The sequence below is a fragment of the Ailuropoda melanoleuca genome, chromosome 20 (genome assembly GCF_002007445.2).
Source record: "Ailuropoda melanoleuca isolate Jingjing chromosome 20, ASM200744v2, whole genome shotgun sequence".
NCBI classification, from domain to species: Eukaryota; Metazoa; Chordata; class Mammalia; order Carnivora; family Ursidae; genus Ailuropoda; species Ailuropoda melanoleuca.
Genome location: NC_048237.1, coordinates 21,245,605 through 21,267,777, shown reverse-complemented (window position 1 = coordinate 21,267,777; position 22,173 = coordinate 21,245,605). Strand labels below are relative to the sequence as shown.

At 34.8% G+C, this 22,173-nt stretch overlaps 1 protein-coding gene across 9 annotated transcripts in view; it reads right to left on the bottom strand.

Moving 5' to 3' along the window:
* Positions 1–78: 78 nt before the first annotated feature.
* TOGARAM1 (TOG array regulator of axonemal microtubules 1) overlaps positions 79–22,173 on the bottom strand; it is a 71,913-nt gene continuing 49,818 nt past the window's right edge. For 7 of the 9 annotated variants that reach the window (XM_019809471.2, XM_011236694.3, XM_019809474.2 and 4 more), the window contains 9 exons: positions 18,096–18,201; positions 17,256–17,491; positions 16,699–16,857; positions 13,663–13,789; positions 12,313–12,431; positions 6,495–6,684; positions 4,698–4,917; positions 2,307–2,393; positions 79–1,692 (listed from right to left, as the gene is read on the bottom strand). In XM_019809471.2, coding sequence (XP_019665030.2) covers positions 1,439–1,692; positions 2,307–2,393; positions 4,698–4,917; positions 6,495–6,684; positions 12,313–12,431; positions 13,663–13,789; positions 16,699–16,857; positions 17,256–17,491; positions 18,096–18,201 — 1,498 coding nt within the window. In that variant the 3' untranslated portion in view covers positions 79–1,438. Of the gene's footprint in view, positions 1,693–2,306; positions 2,394–4,697; positions 4,918–6,494; positions 6,685–12,312; positions 12,432–13,662; positions 13,790–16,374; positions 16,502–16,698; positions 16,858–17,255; positions 17,492–18,095; positions 18,202–22,173 lie in introns of those variants that run through there. The other 2 variants (XM_034648615.1, XM_019809475.2) reach the window with 2 other exon arrangements.

Sequence of the window (22,173 nt, the reverse complement as noted above, 5' to 3'; positions counted from 1 at the left end):
GCATGTATGTAACTATGAATATGATACAGTAGCTACAAACATAAAAAGTAACCAAGTCTTTATGTTCCACTCAGCTTAGCTTCAAATTGTTGTAAAACCTCTTTTATTCCTCAGCAGTCATGGAGTAATACAAAGAATCACAATTTAAAATGAAGCCAAATACATTAGAAAACCAGTCAGTGACACAAGAAATGAAAAAGAATGAGGATAGTTCACAATTGTGATAAAGTGATCACTGAGTAAACTACGACACAGAACCATAGATTTTTAGAACAAGATAGAACCTTAAAAATCACCTAGTCCAGCCCTCACATTTTAGAGATGGGAACACTGAGACCTAGACCTGGCAAGTGACTAGCCCAAGGTCACATGGCTAATTTCCTCCAAATCTAGAATAACCCAGGTCTATTGTTAGGGCAATAGAGATAGGTCAATATTATATCAAGTATACCAAGTGAAAGTGATAGGTCAATACTATAATACATATATTTTTTATTATAACATATTTGGAAGGTGGAAAATAGGACACATCTCACACATCTACAGAAATAAATCGTTTTATTTTTATAACATTCCTGTTCTTTTGATGATGCATACAGTACTTATAGCCCAAGAATTCTGAGAAAAGCTATAGAAGACCTGGCACTATTTTTGAGAATTACACAATTGGGCAGCAAAATAACACCTTTATAAATGTTGGGACATATAGAAATAAAATTTAGTGTTTTCACACAAAAATAGGGAAGTTACATTCAACACGTTTTCCTTAACGTGCATTTAAAATGTTTAAGTGTTTTCTAAAACTTTGGTCATCATGCTTCATTATAACTTGCTAAATTTCACAATTATGTAGATGATTTAACCCAAACGGTAAGCAAATATATCACATTAACGCAGCAGCAAAAGCAAGCTAATACTGCACAATCATATTAGCAGACTGATTTCAGAAATACATGTTTTTCACAAATAGCACACAAAAGTTAGTTTGTGATAACATAGTTCAATGACTTTTCTTTCATTTCATAAAATAAGGCTGAGTAATGAGACATAGCGGAACATGATTACATAATAAAAAGTATATTTTTAATTACAAATCTAATTGTACATATAGGGCAATGAATTGTGGTTTCTATAGAATAGTGCAAATGAGCAGGACTTTCCTCAAAAAATAATATAATTGGATTCATTCCATGTACCTCAGATTTCATGAATGTTAGGTTATAACAATTATTTTAGGTTTTTGTGTGATGGGTACAAGTGGTAGGGTTGATACAGGGCAGATGTGTACTCATTGGCTGCAAATACAAACAGCCATTGACTTAATTTACCAGATGAGAAGTGCAGGCACTGAAAATGTAACTTTAAAAAAGCTCCATTTGTCATCATGTAAACAATTTTCTTCACCATACTATATTTCATCAAAGATTCATAATTCATTTCATATTGTCATATCGAGCAATTCTTCTAAACTCTTTTTGATATGTGGTGGTTGAGATGCAGCCTGATTTAACAGATTCTGACCCATTTGTGCAAAAAGTGCTTTTGATAATTTAGCTGTGGCTGTTCGTATATTTCCTCCAGCTCCAGGCAAAGAGCCACTATTTGTCATGTTACCTAAGAGATGCCATAAAACAACCAACACTTTCTGTTCTGTGGCATGGGGCTTCCTTTGATGAAGTTCCATAACAATATCTGAAACATAAAAATGTAGTAAATAGTGAGGTTTTTATTCAAGTTTGGCTAATTAAAAAGCATACAAAATATACTAAGCTTCTTCCCTATGCCCTTTGTCCTAAAATGTCAAGCATTTTAAAGAAAATTAAGGTCAGAAACTTTCCTCCCAGAGAATGGAATCTTTAAGTATTAAAATTCTATATATGACAGCTTAGTTCAGGCAAAAGTAGTAAACACAGGAATTAAAGCCAAAATCCATCTCAGTGTTTTCCAAATGCTGTTAAATAAAAACATACATTTTTAACTCACTGACCTTTTATCAAACACATAATTTGAAATAGTTTCTCAAGTGCACCGAATTGACTTTCACGTCTTTTTATTTCTTCTGTATTATTTCTACTGATAGGAAGACTAAATACTTACTGGGAAAAAAAGGCTAAAATTCTTTAAAAACATATTTGGGGGGGTAAAAGTCTTAAAAGGTTCTCATGTGGATGATTATGCAATTTATTTTTACATTATGGGTAATGATATTGAATTTGGTAGTTATCCCAAAATTAAATTGAAATGCCTATCAGTTTATCCTTAGTTAATAAAATATTTCTTTAAAATAGCAATTAAAAAATACTTACCAGCAAGCTTTTCAGTCATATCCTGTTTTGCTTTTCCATTTAAAAACTGAGCTTTTGTACAAAATGGCTGTAGAAGCAAGTAATTGTCTAAACAAAAAGGGTAATACAGACATGTAAGGAATTATGAGATCTTATTTTCCATTACATAGAATTGAAAGGAAAATATATTCATGCAAATGAATGCAATTATGTTGAAAAGATTTTTAAATCTATGCAATCGCTACTTAACATTATTATAAAACCTTAATAGAATAATGTTCTTATAGCAAATAAGAAATAAAAATACCTCTGTATTAAAAGAGCTATCATATGGTATAAAAAAGCAAAAGAATTGCCCATCTCCCAAGCATCTTATTCCAAAAAATAGAATATAGGTTTATCAAAAACAAACACAGAAAAAAAAATTGTTTCGAGGGTAGTTTTTATCTTTACTGATTTTTTCAAAGTTTTAATTTTGTAATAATTATAGATTCAAAGATGTTGCAAAGGTCCCGTGTACCTTTCACCGAAGGTTACATCTTACATAATTATAGTACACATCAAAACAAGGAATCTGACATTTATACAATACGTGTGCGTAGTTCTAATCTACATCATTCACCTATTTGTTGATTTTTGGATTTTTTTTTGTAAGCTCTCCACCCAAGTGGAGCTTGAACTCATGACCCCAAGATCAAAAGTCACATGCTCTACCGAATGAGCTGGCCCCTACCTGTGTAAAGTTCTATGTCACTTTATCACATGTGTAGATTTGTGAAACGATCACTGCAATTAACATACAGAAATATTCTATCACCACAAAGATCTCCCTAGTCACATCCAGCCCCTCCACCCTAGCTGCCCCTTAACCCTGATAACCATTAACCTGTTTTCCATCTCCATAAATTTTATCATTTTGAGAGGGTTATATAGATGGAATCCTACAGCATGTGACCTTTTGGGACTGCCTTTTTTCACTCAGCATAACGTCCTTTAGATTCATCCAAACTGTTGTGTGTATCCATAATACTAATTTATTACGAAGTGTTCTACGGTATGAATGTTATCACAAATTTTTTCATGATTAACCCACTGAATTACATTTAGGTTGTCTGCAGTTTTTGGCTATTGCAAATAAAGCTGCTATGAACAATGGTGTACCAGTTTTTGGATAGAAGTGAGTTTTCATTTCTCTGGAATAAATGCCTAACGATACAACTGAAGGGTTAATATGATAAGTGTAGTGTAGTTTTTCTGAGAAATTGCCAAACTGTTTTCTACAGTGGCTACACCATTTTATTTACATTCTCACCAGCAATATAGCAAAAATTCAGTTTCTCTAAAATCTTGTTAGCATTTGGTGTTGTCACTCTTTTTAATCTTAGCTGTCCTGATACTTGCTATAAACTGAATGTCTGTGTCCTCCAAAATTCCTATGCTGAAATCCAATCCCCATTGTTATGACATTTGGAGATGAGACCTTTGGGAGGTGATTAGGTCATGAAGGTGGAGCCCTTATGAATGGGATTAGTGCTCTTTTATAAAAGATGCTCCAAAAAGCTCCTGTGCCCCTTCCATCATGTGACATCACAAACAGAAGATGGGAAAGACACCAAATCTGTTGGCACCTTGACCTTGATATTTCCAGCCTCCAGAACTATGAGAAATAAATGTTTGTTTTTACGCCATTCAGTCTGTAGTAGTTTATTGTAGCAGCCCTAACAGAGTAACATATTTGTATAATGATCATGGTCTTAACTTGAATTTTACATTTCCCTAATGACTAGGGATGTTGAACAGCTTTTCATGTGTTTATCTGCCATCCATATATTCTCTTCAGCAAAATGTTTCTTCATGTCCTTTGTCCATTTTCTAATTGGATTGTTTATTTTAATGTTCAGTTTTGGAGAGTTTTTATATACTCTGAGCTCTTCCTCATATATGTGGTTTGCAAACACTTTCTCCCAATCTGTAGTATGTCTCTTTATGTACTTAATAGGGTCCTTTGCGAGCAAATGTTTTTAATTTTGATGAAGTCTAATTTATCAACTTTTATGGATCATGCTTTTAGTGTCATGCTAACAACTCTTCACCAAGCCCTCAGGTCCTAACTATTTCTACCTATGTAATCCTTAAACGTTTTATAGTTAAGTTTTACATTTATTTGCATCAGATGTGAGACTGAGGTAGAAAAAAAGAACTGAAAAGTCAAAAATAAGGGAAGGTAAAGTCAATTTAATGGGACAGTATTTAATCTCTAAAAATAATTTAAAATACTACTGAGAATATCACAACATTAAATGACAAATATTGACTATGATTTCAACATTATAAAAAAAACATAATGTGTAGAACCAGAAAGTACAAAAGTAAAGTCAAAATAATTTCAGTGCCAAAGTAAAGATTTCTTACCTACATGCTGACTCAGTGCCTGAACAACATTTGTGGCAGCAGCATAGATGCCTGGATTCTTAGAATTCAGATTGTTATCTACTATCGCTGGAATTAGCATGTTGATTATAGGAGACAAGTTGTCTCTAAGCAAAGGAATCATTTTGTGCATTGTTTCTAGAGCCACCAGATTTACTTTACTATTGGAATCATGAAGTCGAGATTTAAAAGCATCAAAGATCTGAAAGTAAATTGGTAAATTATTTAAGGTGAAATAATGTTTATAGCTATTTAAATTCTTTTTGGCATTCTATACTGTTTATCCTATTAAAACACTGTTTAAAAACATACACACAACATCTTATTTAAGCTGAACTTAGATAATAGGAAATTTTATAAAAGTTTGGTGTTAAATCTAAGTCTCAAACCTTCTTATAGCAAAAAGACAAGTCTTCAAAGATCACCCAAAAAGACATACTAATAAATTAAGGTTGAGATATCTGGCTTAGTAGGAAGATGACTGGCTTACTGTAAATGTGAGAAAAATGCTATTTTTTGGAAGGTACAAGTTAGCTTAGCTAACTCTAAGAACTCAAGGAAAGTTTCTATTTTTATCACTATTCATAACAGAATTAGACACATAAGTTTTACCGTAGAGATCTGATTTAGTTTCAGTTTAAGTGTCTTACGAGGATTTTATATGCAATTTCTGAGCTAAATTTTTATTATAACCTCTTAACTTGATTACTTTAACAATTATTCCTCCTATTTAGAATTCTTAACTTTCATAAGCTTAAGGCATATTAAGGGAATGATAAGCAAATTTTTAGTCACATGAAGTGAGTAAAGAGCTATTCTGTGAGGCTTAAAAAAATATGTGTGTGTATATATATATCATACAAAAACTATGAAAGTTAATATATTTACATAAAATTTTTCATGGTAAGAATAGTCCTCCTAAGAGATTGATTGATTTTTTTAAAGATTTTATTTATTTATTTGACAGAGAGAGACAGCCAGCGAGAGAGGGAACACAAGCAGGGGGAGTGGGAGAGGAAGAAGTAGGCTCATAGCAGAGGAGCCTGATGTGGGGCTCGATCCCAGAATGCCAGGATCACGCCCTGAGCCAAAGGCAGACGCTTAATGACTGCGCCACCCAGGTGCCCCCCCAAGAGATTTATTTTTACTCAAAATTAAGATACAGCACTACTGGAATTAAGAGTAGTTATGGTATGTTGGCCAAGTTTAATGCACATAAATACAAATTTAAAATGGAATTTAGTTAATAAATTACTAATGGAATTAACTGAACTAACTCTGAAGAAGCAAAAATTATCTGTGCTCAATTATTACTATCTGCTTTTCTACTGCTTGTTATCTTCCTAAGGGTTGGTATATAAATTAGTATATAAATTAGTACATACAAGATTTCTAATCTACATATAAAAATTTTAATATCTACTCTTAAGTAATATCAGAGCTCTTAAATGCCTTGGTTCTTAAAATACTTATTGATTCGCTCAACATATATTCACCGAATGTCAGGTTCCAAGAGCTCTGAGAATACAGAGCATTCAAGAAGTTACCACTTAGTGGGAGAATTCAGAAAAATAAGAAGCTATTTTTAAATTTTTTCCCAACTACTTGATTTGTTCCAGAATGCTTTTAACACAGCAAAACCTAAGCAATCCATTCTTCTCACTAACTTTAACATTTTAAAACAATATATGTAAGGTACTAAGATTTAGGGCAATTTCTTATACTAATGAGGTGTTAGCTACATATTGAAAATGAAAATTAATTTTGAAAGTTCATTACCTTCACAATGTTTCCAACAACAAGCTCTTGATTGTTTTCAGTATCTGATAAAAGCTGCTTAATCCCATTAATGCGATCACGGAAATCTTTTGCATTTAACAAACTGGTTATGACTTTAATGTATTCAGCACTTTCTAAGGAATTGCGGGGAATTGATTTTCTGGTGATGTCACGAATTTCAGTTACTTCTCTAAAGTTAAAGAAAGGTAAATTTAATTTCATTATTAATTTCCTATAAGAAACATAAACATAATAAATAGTTCTTATTACACATTTATTTTTCAAAAATTCACAAAGTGATCTAACCCACAGCCAGAATACCTGTGTTGGGGGGTCCCTAAAATCTCCCGAGTTTGGTGATTTGCAAGGAGGACTCACAGGATTCAGCATGTAGTTTTACTCACAGCTAAGATTTATTGCAAAAGGTTACAAAGCAAAATCAGCAAAGGAAAAAAGTGCAGGGGTCAAAGTCTGGTTGAAACTAGATATAAGCTTCCAAGGGTCCTTTCCCAGTGAAGTCACACAGGACAAATTTAATTACTCCAGTAACAACCCATGACAACACATGTGAAATGCTGTCTACCAATGAACCTTATTAGAGACTCAATGCTCAGGCTTTTTTTTAAAGATTTTATTTATTCATTTGAGAGAGAGAGAGTGCATGCAATAGGGAGAGTGAGAGAGAATCTGAAGCAGATTCTGCACTGAGTGCAGACTGACACAGGGCTCGATCCACAATCATAAGATCATGACCTGAGACAAAAACAAGAGTCAGATGCCTAACCAACTGAGCCACCTAGGCACCCCTCAATGCTCAGGGTTTTTACTGGGAGTTGGTCATGATTGGTCCTCTGTCTAGGATATACTGAAATTCTAGGCTCCCAGAAGGAAAGCAGCTGTTTAGCATAAACCACATCATTTGCCCAAATAACTGTAGTATAGTAAACTACTCTTATCAGTTAAGGAACAGTGGCAATCCTCCTTAAATCCTAGTTCCCAGATGCCAACCAAGGGCTCACCTTGTAAGTAGGACTTTCCAAAAATAGTAGTTTCAGTCCTCCTATGTTAACTCAAAATATCCACGTGAATTTGCATGAGAAAACTAGAATCTTGACACCAGAAGGGCTTACTATTTCAATGACTTACTATTACTAGCATCTTGTTTTTTATTGCTATAAAGGGGCGAGTCAATGTAGCAGATGAATGATCCCTTTGAAACTAAAGCGTCATACAAACTGACTGGTTTTTTTTTTTTTTTTTTTAAGATTTTCATTTATTTATTTGAGAGAGAGAGCACGAGCAGAGGGGAGAGGCAGAGCGAGAGAGAGAGGGAAGCAGGCTCCCTGCTGTGGGGCTCGATCCCAAGACCCTGAGATCATGACCTGAGCCAAAGGCAGATGCTCAACCAACTGAGCCACCCAGACAACCCCAAATTGACAGGTCTTAAAGACAATGGTAAGAATTGCCAGTCGCCATTTCTCTGACTACCAGTATTAAAAATGGTGCTGAAGTTGTTTTAAGAGCACTGATAAATGAACGACTCAGAATCATCCTAAAAGTAGACACAGGATGATGATCTAGAATGCAGATCTTAGCTAGATGCATTATTTTTAATTTGCTTAAATAAATCGATCTGAGGCTAATTTGTGAAATGATTAATTCTATATGAGAAAAAGAGGACTCAATTTATATTTAAACTGAGAAGTATATGATACATAAAAGGTGAATAAATGAAAAGAGTAAAAAAGAACACCTCAAGAAGCCATCTAATTACTGAAACTTGTATTCAAAGATGGCTTTTTTGTTATTTAAAACAAAATGGATTTGATAGTATAATAACAGTGAATATACCTTAGGGTATACACAAAAAACAGACAAGCACACACATACACACACCTCAATCAATCAATTCAAAAGAAGGCAAAACAAGAGACTCATTTTAGACATAAAGACACCTGTAGATAGAAAGTGAGGAGACAGAGAAACATTTATTATGCAAATGGACATCAAAAGAAAGCCAGAGTATCAATACTATGTCAGACAAACTAGATTTTAAACTGAAGACTGTAACAAGACATGAAGGACACTACATCATAATAAAGGGGGCTATCCAAAGAGAAGATCTAACAATTGTAAATATTTATGGCCCCAACTAGGGAGCATCCAAACATATAAAACAATTAATAACAAATATAAAGGAACTCATTGATAATAATATAATAATAGTAAGAGACTTTAACACCCCACTTACAACAATGAACAGATCATCTAAACAGAAAATTAACAAGGAAACAATGGCTTTGAATGACACACTGGACCAGAGGGACTTAACACATACATTCAGAACATTTCATCCTAAAGCAGAATATACATTCAAGTGCACATGGGACATTCCCCAGAATAGATCACATACTAGGTCATAAATCAGGCCCAAATAAGTATAAGTAGACTGAGATCATACTGTGTGTATTTTCCTACCACAATGCTATGAAACTTGAAGTCAGCCACAAGAAAAAATTTGGAATGACCACAAATACATGGAGGTTAAACAACATGCTACTGAACATGAATGGGTCACCAGGAAATCAAAGAAGAAATAAGAAAAATACATGGAAACAAATGAAAATGAAAATACAATGGTCCAAAACCTTTGGGATGCAGCAAAAGCAGTCATAAGAGGGAAGTATATAGCAATACAGGCCTACCTCAAGAAGCAAGAAAATTCTCAAACAACCTAACTTTACACCTAAAGGAGCTATAAAAAGAACAACAAAACCTAAAGCCAGCAGAAGGCAAATAATAAAGATTAGAAAAGAATTAAATGGTATAGAAACTAAAAAAACAATAGAACACAACAATGAAAGCAGCAGTGGTTCTCAGAAAAAGTTAACAAAATTGGTAAACCCTTAACCAGACTGATTAAAAAAAAAGGACCCAAATAAATAAAATCATGAATGAAAGAGGAGAGATCACAACCAACACCAAAGAAATACAAACTGTTATTTTTTATAAATATTTTATTTATTTGAGAGAGAGAGGGAGAGAGAAGCAGACTTCCCACTGAGCAGAGCCTGATGCGGGGCTCAATCCCAGGACCCTGAGCTGAAGGCAGTTGCTCAACCAACTGAGCCACCCAGGCACCCCAGAAATACAAACAATTAAGAGAATATTATGTGCCACCAAGTCAGGCAATCTGGAAGAAATAGATGCATTCTTAGAAACATCTAAACTGGGGCGCCTGGGTGGCACAGCGGTTACGCGTCTGCCTTCGGCTCAGGGCGTGATCCCGGTGTTACGGGATCGAGCCCCACATCAGGCTCCTCCACTATGAGCCTGCTTCTTCCTCTCCCACTCCCCCTGCTTGTGTTCCCTCTCTCGCTGGCTGTCTCTATCTCTGTTGAATAAATAAATAAAATCTTTAAAAAAAAAAAAAAAAAGAAACATCTAAACTACCAAAACTGAAACAGGAAGAAATAGTAAATTTGAACAGACTCATAACCAGCAAGGAAATAGAATCAGTAATCAAAAATCTTCCATGATACAAAAGTTCAGGGCTACATGGCTTCACAAGAGAACTCTACCAAACATTTAAAGAAGAGTGAACACCTATTCGTCTCAAACTATTCCAAAAAATAGAAAAGGAGGGAAAACTTCCAAATTCATTCTATGAGACCAGCATTATCCTGATTCCAAAAGCAGACAAAGTCTCCACTAAAAAAGAGAACTACAGGTCATTATTTCTCATGAACATGGATGCAAAAATCCTCAACAAAATACTAGCAACTTGAAACCAACAGTACATTAAAGAATCATTCACCAGGATCAAGTGGGATTTATTCCTGGGCTGCAAGGATGGTTCAATATTCACAAATCAATCAATGTGATACACCACATTAATAAAAGAAAGATAAAAACCATAAGACCCTTTCAACAGATGCAGAAAAGACATCTGACAAAGTACAGCATCGATTCATGATAAAAACCCTCAAGAAAGTAGGTTTATTTATTTTTAAGATTTTTATTTATTTATTTGACAGAGAGAGACAGCCAGCAAGAGAGGGAACACAAGCAGGGGGAGTGGGAGAGGAAGAAGCAGGCTCCTAGTGGAGAAGCCTGATGTGGGGCCCGATCCCAGAATGCTGGGATCACGCCCTGAGCCGAAGGCAGACGCTTAACAACTGTGCCACCCAGGTGGTCCAAGAAAGTAGGTTTAGAGGGAAACATACCTCAACATAATAAAGGCCATATATGAAAAACCCGCGGCTAAAATCATTCTCAATGGGGAAAAACAGAGCTTTTTCCTCTATGGTCAGGAACAAAACAGGGCTGTCTGCTCTCACCACTGTTATTTAGCATAGTACTGGAAGTCCTAGCCTCAGTAAACAGACAACAAAAAGAAATAAAACGCATCCGAATCGGCAAGGAAGAAGTCAAACTTTCACTATTTGCAGATGACATGATACTTTATATAGAAAACCAAAAAAAAATCCACAAGAAGTTGCCAACTGATAGATGAACTCAGTAAAGTTGCAGGATATAAAATTAACATACAGAAATCTGTTGCATTTCTATATACCAATAATGAACAGCAGAAAGAGAAATTAAGAAAACAATCGCATTTACAGTTGAACCAAAAACCAGAAGATACCTAGGACTAAACCTAACCAAAGAGGTAAAAGATCTGTACTCTAAAAACTATAAAACACCTAAAAAAGAAATCAAAGATGACACAAAGAAATAGAAAAACATTCCATGCTCATGGATTAGAAGAACTAAGATTGTTAAAATGTCTATACTACCTTAAGCAATTTATACGTTTAATGCAAATCCTATCAAAATACCAACAGCATTTTTCACAGAGCTAGAACAAACAACCCACCCTACAATTTGTATGGAACCACAGAAGACCCTGAATAGCCAAAGCAACCTTGAAAAAGAAAAGCAAAGCTGGTGGCATCATGATTCTGGATTTCAAGTTATATTATAAAGCTGTAGTGATCAAAACAGTATGGTATTTGCACAAAAACCAACGCATTGACCAACGGAACAGAAAACCCAGAAATAAACCCACAACTATCTGGTCAACTAACCTTCGACAAAGCAGAAAAGAATATCCCATGCAAAAAGATGGTGTCTTCAATAACTGGTGTTGGAAAAACTAGGCAGCAACATGCAAAAGAATGAAATTGGACCTTTCTTTCTTTCTGTCTTTCTTTCAGATTTTTATTTATTTGGCAGAGAGAGAGAGAGAGAGAGAGAAAGCACAAGCAGGGGGAACAGCAGGCAGAGGGAAAGGGAGAAGCAGGCTCCCTGCTGAGCAGACAGACGGACATGGGGCTTAATCCCAGGACCCTGGGATCATGACCTGCACAGAAGGCAGATGCTTAACTAAGCCACCCAGACACCCCCCAAAAATATATTTTTAAAAATTATATAATCAGGCTATTACACATTAAATAGTGTAAACAGTTACACAATTATATATATAATTATATTTATAAAAATTTTAAGAGTAGTCTTTTCTGGTTGGTGGTACTATGGCTGATTGGTTAATTCTTCTTCAAATGTTTGGATTTTCTAAAGTTTTTTTTTTCACTAAAGCTTTAATAATGTTTAGTGCATGTAAAAGCCAGTTGCTGTGAATATATAATTGCCTTATTAAATATAATTACCTCACACTTTCTAAGTCCCTACCAACTTTTAAAACTCCATTAAGTTTTGACAAATACTCCTGGGATAGTTCATAAAAACATCCAAATGAGACTACTGTCACTCGGGAGCAATTGCTCTAACGATGTGGAATATCAAATGATCCTACCTTTCAGCTGAATTGAAAGCATCTCTAGAAACAGATGATGACCTTGTATTTCCAACAGTGCCAGTATGAGATCGTCTTCCTTTTGCTGAAGGAGTATCTAGTGGTATCTCTCCTAAGCCCTTTAAGTAATATAAAGAAAGGCAGTGTAATAAAAAAGTCTTAAAACCAGTTAAGTGAAATAATTTATACAATGCAATTTTCATAGAAGTCATTATTGACCTTTTTATAAGTGAACACATCTTAATAATCAGCTATGGTTATGCTTTAAAGGGCATCAATACATAAAATACCTTCTAATTAGTAGTAACTTAACCAAATATGTGACCAACTAATACGAAATGATATTAGCTGGGTAAAACTTTAAAATTTTAAAAATTAATATGCTATATTTTATAACTACTCTTCTTAAACCTTAAAATCTATAGAAAAAATATGAACACATTACATAAATAATGAATTCCTATGCTACAGCAAGGTGAGAATAAACACTTAGACAAGAACTATTTAAAAATACTTGTACTTGAAATGACTCACAAATACAACCTGCCTCAGTTCAGTAAGATAATTCTTTGCATGGTGATTTTAATTATTTCTATAGGAATTAAGCTAAAATTTTTAAGATCAATAAGCAGAAAAAAATGCTCTAAAATGTATATTGCCATACATCTTTGAAAAATTGTCCTTTCAGAAATGAATCCTTTATCCAAGATTATCAGTGAGGAGTAACCTAAATTACCATAGAAAAATTCTACATTATTAAATTAAACATATTTTTGCAAAAAAAAAATGTAAGTGGATTACTTTTTATAAGATACTTTTCACATTTTATTTTACTTGATATTCCCTCAGTCACTCATTTCAGATATGTCTGAATCCCCATTATCTACCAGGATTAAATAAGACATGGGCTCCCCATCCCAACCAATGTTCTGCAGTGTGATAGGAACTCTACTAGTGGCATATGCAAGGTAAATAAAGCAGGGACCAAGCATGATGAACATCATTATCCTTATCCTATAAAAATGAAAAATTCAGGTTAAAGAAATGAGGTGATGTACCTAACATTATATAATTGACTAATTCTCCAACCCAAGTCTTGAATCAAATCCAAGTCTTGTAACTCCAATAAACCACACTGTATTCTACCAAATACCAAGCTTCTGTTCAATAAACACTTACTGACACTCCGAATGTCTACTGCAGTTGTTTTTCAACTGCAGTTGTTGAAATGCTACTGCAGCTATATTCTGAATGGTTAACAGAGAAATAATCAAAGAAGTAATTACTTCTACCTTTAGTTTCCTGGTACTTTGCTTTTAAAGATGATTACAAATTAGTTTTTCCACATACCTTTTGCCGTAAGCTTTTAACAGATTCCTTAATATATGGCAAATCTTTGGATGGGACATATTTTTCAAGCATTTTATCAAAGTTTGGATGACACATCATAAGGAAAAGCATCTTTCGACCATAGTACCTATGGACATTTGAGAAACATGCAAATAATTTTATATACCTTAACAAACTCAGTTTCTGTCCCTTAGATGCAATTTTTTTTTTTCAATAGAAAAAGCCTGTCAATAACAAGACTGTCATCCCCATTTTAAACGACCTGAAATGTAGTTATACTAACTGAACTGGAGTATAGCATTCTCCTGTCCCTCACCTTTAAAAAACACTATAGCTTCCAATCTTCAAATCTCTTTTTGGAGAGCCAAATGTTTGAATTCTATTTTTCAGGCACCCTTGGGTCCATATCAAGGCTGGTATTTGGCAGAACTGTGAGTTAGGAGAAGTCTGTCTTTATCCTGGGCCCCTTGCTCATTGGGCAAGAGGTTGCTGGTGAGAGGTGTTCTGACCTAAGTCAACCTTCCCTAGGTTCTGTATTTCCTGTATTTCTTACCCTCGCTTTTTTTTTCCCCCTGCCTAAACTTACCTGGGTTCCAATTCTTCAAAAACCTATTCTTTGCTACCTAAAACATACCCAAAGTTAGTTGATAAATCATGGATGATATATAATGAATGTGTAATACTCTCCAAACTAACTTTTTATGGTAGTATATAAATTTTAAAATAATTCTTTTTTTAAAAAATAATTCTCTTTAGGATAAAACCTCAAGCCAAGATATCATTCTGATAGAACCATATCAATGTAATGTGTACTGGAGATATTTTTGGATAGAGGGGTCTTATAGCACCTTATAATTATACCATATTACTACTCTTCAAAGAGGCTTGGTCCTAAAATTAATTACAGCTATGCTTTTTCCTACAACTTGGAATATATGGGACTAGGAAGAACCAGAGAAGGCAAGTCTTGGGGGATGGCGGGAGGGTACAGAATGATCTCAGGAATATGTGTATCAACCAGGCCCCTTCGATTGTTAACAAAATTATAGAAAGGGAGATAGTATTAGAAAATTAAAATTACTGTTCTCTCCTCAGAATCAGAATAAGGTTACACCTTGATAAGTAGTTCCTAATCAGTTATAGTTTTGAAGATGATTATAACTTTTAGCCCAGAACATTGAGGGCTGTAGTTCCATCACAGGCCTTAATGATATGAGAATGGCTAAAACAAACAAGTAAACAAGCAATAGGGGCACTAAATGTGAGGAATAGTAAAACTGGAAAGTTGTAACCATTTTATAATTTTAAAACTTCAAATAAGAAATCAAGAAATGACAAATAGAGTAGAAGAATTACCATGTCATTTAGGAAAGATTAAGACGTACACACAACCACCATTATGAATCTTTTTCTGTTCCTAACTAGTTTATTATAAATTGTTTTGAACTTTACTGTGGCATACATAACTTCCAAAATGGCTCCTAATAGATGTCCCGCTCTAATACCTACAATTTGTAAATATGAGATATAACTTCCAGGATTATGTCATGTTATGTTACATGGTAGAGTTGACTCTAAGATACGGAGATTTTCCGGGTGGACCTAATCTAATCATACAGGTCCTTCAAAGGAGAGAGCTTTCTATGGCTGGTAGCAGAAGAGGAAATTAGAGAGCTTCTACGCACAACAGGGCTTCAACATACTGTTGCTGGCTTAAAGATGGAGAGGGCTGCACAAGAAGGAATTTGGGTGACTTTAAGAAGCTGAGAGAGGACCCTGGTTGACAACCAGCAAAGAAACAGAGACCTAAGTCCTATAACTACAAGGAACTGAATTTGGCCAACGACCAAAACGAATTTGGAAGCAGATTCTTCTACAGAACCTCTAGATAAGGGCTCAGCATCATCATTACCTTGATTCAACCCTGGGAGACACCAAGCAGAGAAAGCAGTTGAGTCATGAAAGACTTCTAACTTAAAGAACAGTAAGCTAAAAAAGTCTGTGTTGCCTTAAACCACTATGTTTGTGGTAATTTGTTACACAGCAACAGAAAATGAATACATTGACTTTCTATATTAGCTTCCGGTACAATGATTTCCATAAGATTAACTCCAGTTACCTAAAGTCATGGATACCTATGTCTTAAAACGTTAATTTTAAATCCTTCTTCACTTTAGTCTCTATGAATTCAGGACCCTCCCTCCCACTTTTAATCTATCTTCTTATGTAACTGCCATAAATTTTTAGGTTTTTGTAATGGACATTATCAATCACCTAGTCCCACCCCCCTAATTTTACATACAGGAAACCTAGGCTAACAGATATTAAGGAATTTGTTTAAGGGCAAAAGTGACTGGGGCTAGGAGTTGAACCTAGGTTCTTGACTATATCCAAAATTTCTGTCATCAATACAGCGAGGGGCACCTGGCTGGGTCAGTCGATGGAGCATGTGACTCTTGCTCTTGGGGCTGTGAGTTTGAGCACCACGTTGGGCACAGAGTTTACTTAAAAAATAGTTAACAATACAGTAATGTATCACAGAACTGTTCTTCAAGTACAGCAATAGGAAATTTATGGGATTTTCTAAATGTAGCTATCTCATGTTTCAGAAGACAATATGTTATCCATTTTGCTTCCTGTATTTTTCATGTGCACCTATTTCCTTGATTTCACCTGATTGCTTGGAAAATATATCATTTCCCCTAAATGCATTACCTTACATTTGCCCACAAGGAAGTTCTTCTGCCACTTTTCTGCCCAATCATACAGTCTTGTGCCGTTTTCATGCAGTTCATCCCTGTGACATGGCATCTCACTACCCAGAAGTATGTAGTGTCATCTGTAAATTTGGAGAATTCACTGTGCACTCCCTCAAGATCATTTATAAACCGGTTAAATAAGTCCACTCCCCAGCACCAATCCCTGGGGACCCCCCTTGTCCATTTAGAAAAAATGTTTATTCTTTTTTAACCTTTGCTGCCTACTTTTAAGCCCTTATCTGAACAGATTCAGCAAATATTACTAGCAGCTATTCACCTGGTTTCTTGTGAACTGTCCTGAGCAAACTTGGCAGCAGCTGGTAATATGCGGTCGGCCATATCCTTTGTTCCAGATAAAATACGTTCTCGTTCCATAAATTCCACCACATCTGATAAGTGCTGGGCTGTACATCTTCTTACTGCAATGTGTAAATGGCTACAAGGGAACATGATCGGTTGAAACAAAGCTGATGTATGAACTATTTGCCAAAGATATACCTTTAAAGTTAGATGATTAAACTACTCCTAACTCAACAATCATTGCTGGAAGCTAAAATGACAAATTACATTAGTTACCCATCCCCAAGAAGTTAAAAACAAAATAAAACTCATAATCACTGACATTTATTTAGTTCCAGATCTATGAATATATGTAAAGTTATTAGAATAACAATATTATTTATTCCTTAAATGTTCATATGATGTTTATCACATAAGAATTATTTGTTTTTTGACTGAAATAATATTGAGGTTTGCTTTGTTTTCCCTATATCCTAGACTGCAAACAATTGCATTTTTAGTTTAAGAACATATCAAAATTATTTTGAATATTACCTTTGTCCTCCATTGATAAGAGAAACAATTGCACGTGCAGGGGTTACATTACTGACCATAGCTCTCAGTGCTTTGTCAACATCTTCTCTTATAAATGTATTTGATTCTCCAGCCTTGTGCAACAAAACTTTTACTGTAGTATCTAGTTCTTGATCCATGCTCTTTTTCAGGTAAGTGAAAAGATCACTTAAACAGACCACAGCAGCACGAGAAACTCCAGAGCGTAAATTTTTCACCTAAAAAAAATTTCCAAAATGTACATTTTGCTGATATTCTGAAAGAAAATCAGTAATAATAACTTTGAAACCAAATTTACTATTAAAGTAACATGTTTTAATACGCATTACCTTATGTCCTAAAAATGAACATATAATAAAAAATTTTAAAAGTTGCAAAGTAAGGTATGAGCTACCTTTTTTTTTTTTCCCCTTAATAAAATCTATCCTCAACGTGGGGCTTGAACTCATGACTGAGCCAGCCAGGAGCCCCAGACAGGAGCTACTTTTACCTACATACAAGCCTACTTATATCATTTAGTACACAGGTATTCTTTCTTTCTTTTTTTTGAGAGAAAGCAAGCACAGGACGGGGGGGAGGGACAGAAGGAAAGAGAGAAAGAATCTTAAGCAAGCTTAACCCTCAGTGTGGAGCCCCATGCAGGGCTCAATCTCACAACCCTGAGAGATAATGACCTGAGCCAAAATCAGGAGTTGGACGCTCAACTGACTGTGCCACCCAGACTGCCCTAGTACAGAGGTATTTTTGAAAGGTCAAATAAACGTGGCGTATTTATTCTTTGTTATAAAAACAATCCTTAACTCAGCTGAAAAATAAGATTACCTCTTGAACTACCGCAAAATTTGTTTCATGCAACTTTGTGTTCAATATTTCAGAATGAAAAGCAGCTAAGCACCTAATAAAATTCAGTCCTTCAATTTTCTTCTCCCTATGGTAAAAAGAAACAAATGACAAAATCACTTATTAAATGGGGCTCAACTGGAACAGGATCTCAGATGTCTTCTTTTGTGTGTATGAAATACTGCCAATGAGGAGATCTTGCTTCTTATCCCATATCATTTAGGAATTTCAAATAAAAAATATGTAAAATTTTACTTGCTCCAATAGTTCTCTTTCATGATTCAAAGGATCTTTTAAGAGCTAAAATACCACTTACAGTCACACTAAGTTCATGCTTTGTAAACAGAAAAGAATATTTCCTCCCTAGTGATAGAATGCCATATTCTTTCTAGGGAACAGAAGGAAAAGGAATGGCAGAAAAAAAGGTGAGGGAAGCAATAAAACAAAAATGGAAGGAGAAAAGTAAATACATTATTGGTAAATATATAATCCAACAGCAGAAAACCACCAACAGATGGTTCTGTAATTTGTATTTTTCTGTCATTCTCTGACCTAATGAGCCAGATGAAAGGTAGGTGGATACTAATAAGAGAGTGGGATTCAAGTGGGATTTAGACATAACATTTCCAACATGATGATTTTCATCTTAGAGGTTTGAAAACCATAAGCCAAAATGAGTTTCCCTAGTAATATTGTAATATTTCCTTAAGTAATATTGATAGCAGTCATTTTTTTTAAGCATTTAAATTCACTGAATGAATTCTGGAAAACTCAGAGAAAAGAAAAGACCTAAGAATCCAAGGTAGCAAGAATAAACCTATTTAAATAGTTGGTTCAAAATTCTCATTTTTTGAATAAGCATAAAACAGTTTACAATTAATTTAAATGCAAAAACAACCCAATTCTATACATACTAATAACAGTACAGTCAAGAGAGAGGGAGGCAGAAAAGAAATTAAGAAAAAGTGGCTAAAATTTTTCCAAATTCGATCCAAACTATAAACTGTCAGATCTAACGACAAACCCCAAACAGGATAAAACAAAAAAAGCACTACATGGAACATAATAATCAAACTGCTAAGAGAGGTGTTAAAATAAAATATAAGGTCAGGTAGCAATACTAAAAATAAAGCAGCATAAGAAGATGGGGAAAAGAACACTATTTTAGTTAAAGTCATGAGAGAAGGCTTTTCTGAGGAGGTGACATTTGACAGATACCTGTATGAAGTGAGAGAGAAGCCACTGGAAGAATGTTCAAAGAATTAAGTACAAAGATCTTGAGGCATAAATGAGCTTGGGTGTTCAGGAAATAGCCAGGTGGCTAGAGTAGATAAGTAAGGCAGAGCAACTCACTGTAAGGGATGAGACTACAGGGGCAAGGGATGGAAAATGAAGAAAAAACAGTTAAGAATTTTTTTCCTAGTGTTCTCGGGGGCCACTGGAGGGTTTTGTGGGGAGGAATCCCATGTTCTGATTTGAGTTTTACCAGTATCACTCTGGCTGTTGTATGAAGTGAACAATGATGGAAGCATGCAAACCAGTGATGACACTAATATAGCCAGGTGTGGCTTGGGTGACAGGATCAGCAGCCGAGATATATTCTGAAAATAAAGGAACTGATGGAATGTAAAGAAATGAGAAAAAGTCAACACTGACTTGGTATGAACAACTAAATGTCCATGGCAGAGTTATTAACTAAGATGATGAACAATGAGGGAAAAGCAGATTCGCGATTAGGAGGGGGCAAAATGAAAACTTGTTTTAAAGATTTTTACATCTATGCTCATGAGATATTTTTTATCTCAGTCTGTAGTTTTATCTATGTATGGTTTTGGTATGAGGGTGATTTTGGCCTCAAAGAATAAGATGGGAAGTACTCCGGCCTCTTTGTTCAGTGTTATAAGTTTGTGCAGAATTGATTTCTTCCTTAAATGTTTGATATAATTCACTAGAAAAACCATCTGAGTCTGGAGTTTTCTTTGTGGAAAAGTTCTAAGTATAATTTCAATGTCCTTAATACATATTGGGTTATACAGGTTAGCTTTTTTGTTTTTTAGTGAGTTTTGGTAGTTTGCGTCTTTCAAAGAATTTGTCCATTTCACTAAGTTGTTAAATTAATGGGCATAAAGCTGTTTATCTTATTCCTGTATTATTTAAGAGCTATATGATTAGTAATGATGTCCACTTCCTCATTCCTGATGTAGTAATTGTTTTTTCCCTCTTAGTTTGCTTGATCGGTCTGATTACAGGTTTATCAAATAATCTTCTCTAAGAGCCTGCTTTTGCTTTCACTGATTTCCTCTATTATTTTCTTGATTTCTAGTGTAATCTTTATTATTTCTTTTCTTTAATTATTTTGGGCTTCATTTGCTCTTCTGTTTCTAGTTTAAGGTGAAAGCTGAGATCACGGATACAAAATGTTTCTTTTCCTGTAATATAGGGGTTATGGTGCTATAAATTTCCATCTAAATTTAGCTACATCTCATAACTTTGATATGTTTCATTCTTAATTTCATTAAGTTCAAAATACTTTGGGGGCGCCTGGGTGGCTCAGTTGGTTGAGCATCTGACACTTGATCGTGGCTCAGGTCTTGATCTCAGAGTCATGAGTTCTAGCCCCACGTTGGGCTCTACACTGGGCGTGGAGCCTACTTAAGAAAAAGTTACAAAATACTTCCTAATTTCCCTTTTGATTACTTTCTTAGATCCATGGGTTGCTTCTAAGCGTGGTAGTTTCAAGACATTTAGAGATTTTCCAGGTATCTGTTCTTAACTTCTAATTTAATTCCATTATAGTCAGAGAACAAAATTTGTATAATCTGAATCCTTTTAAATTACTTATTTTATGTCCCAAAATATTTCTCTTGGTAAATGTTTCTCGTGGACTTGAAAAGAGTGTAAATTTTGCTATTTTAGGTGGAGTATTCTATAAATGCCAATTAGGTCAAGTTGGTCAATCATGTGATTCAAGTCTTTCATATCCTCACTGATTTTTTTTCTGCTAGTTCTATCAATTAATGAGAGAAGGTTGTTCAAGTTCCAACTGTATTTGTGGATGTATTTACTTCTTCTTGCAGTTCTACCTGTTTCTTCTTAATGTATTGTGAAGCTCTGTTATATGATAAATAAAATCAGGATCACTTGATGAATTAACCTTTTTATCATTATCATTATAAAATGACCCTTTTTATTCTGAATGTGAAATACAGAATTCTAAGACGGCACCCATGATTCCTGTCCCCTGGCATATACCACCTGATAATACCCTCCCCTTGAGTGTGAATATAAGGGGATGTTATTTCCCTCAATCATGTTACATTATATGGCAAAAGGGATTTTGCAAGTTGTTCTACAGCTCACTGATTCTCTGTTCATGTCACTGAATATGGAATAGAATTATAACTATAGCTATAATGTCCTTGTCTACTAATTCTATCATCTGTATCATTTTTGGATTGGTTTCAATAGTTAGCTTTTTCCCTTCTTATTATGGGTTGTATTTCCCTGCTGCTTTGCATGCCTGGTAATTTTTTATTGGATGTCAGTCATTATCCATTTTACCTGAGCTAGTTCTGTATTCCTAAATTATTTTTGACCTTTGCTCTGGAATGGCGTTAGGTTATTTGTTAAGTTTGACGCTCTTAGGCCTTGCTCTTATGCTTCATTAGGCAGGGCCAAAACAGTCTTTAGCCTACAGTTTATTTTTCCACACTTAGAAGCAGAACTCTTCTGAGTTTTCTACTTGATGCCATGTGAGTTATGAGGTTTTCCACTGTGCTGATGGGAACAAGAAGTATTCAGGGATTGTTCCCTGTAACTTCATTCTAGCTCTGGCTTAAGAATTTATTTACACTTATGCCCTGACTAGTATTTACCTAAATATTTGAGAAGACACCTCTGAAGGTCTCCAGAGTTCTTTGTGGAGCTCCATCCTCTATGGTACTCTGCCTTGCAAACTCTAGTTACCTTGGCATCCCCAAACTCCCAGCTCCATTTCTATCTCTGCTGGTATTTACATAGTTTCCCCTTCTTTGAGCTGTAACCTGGAAACTCTGTAGAA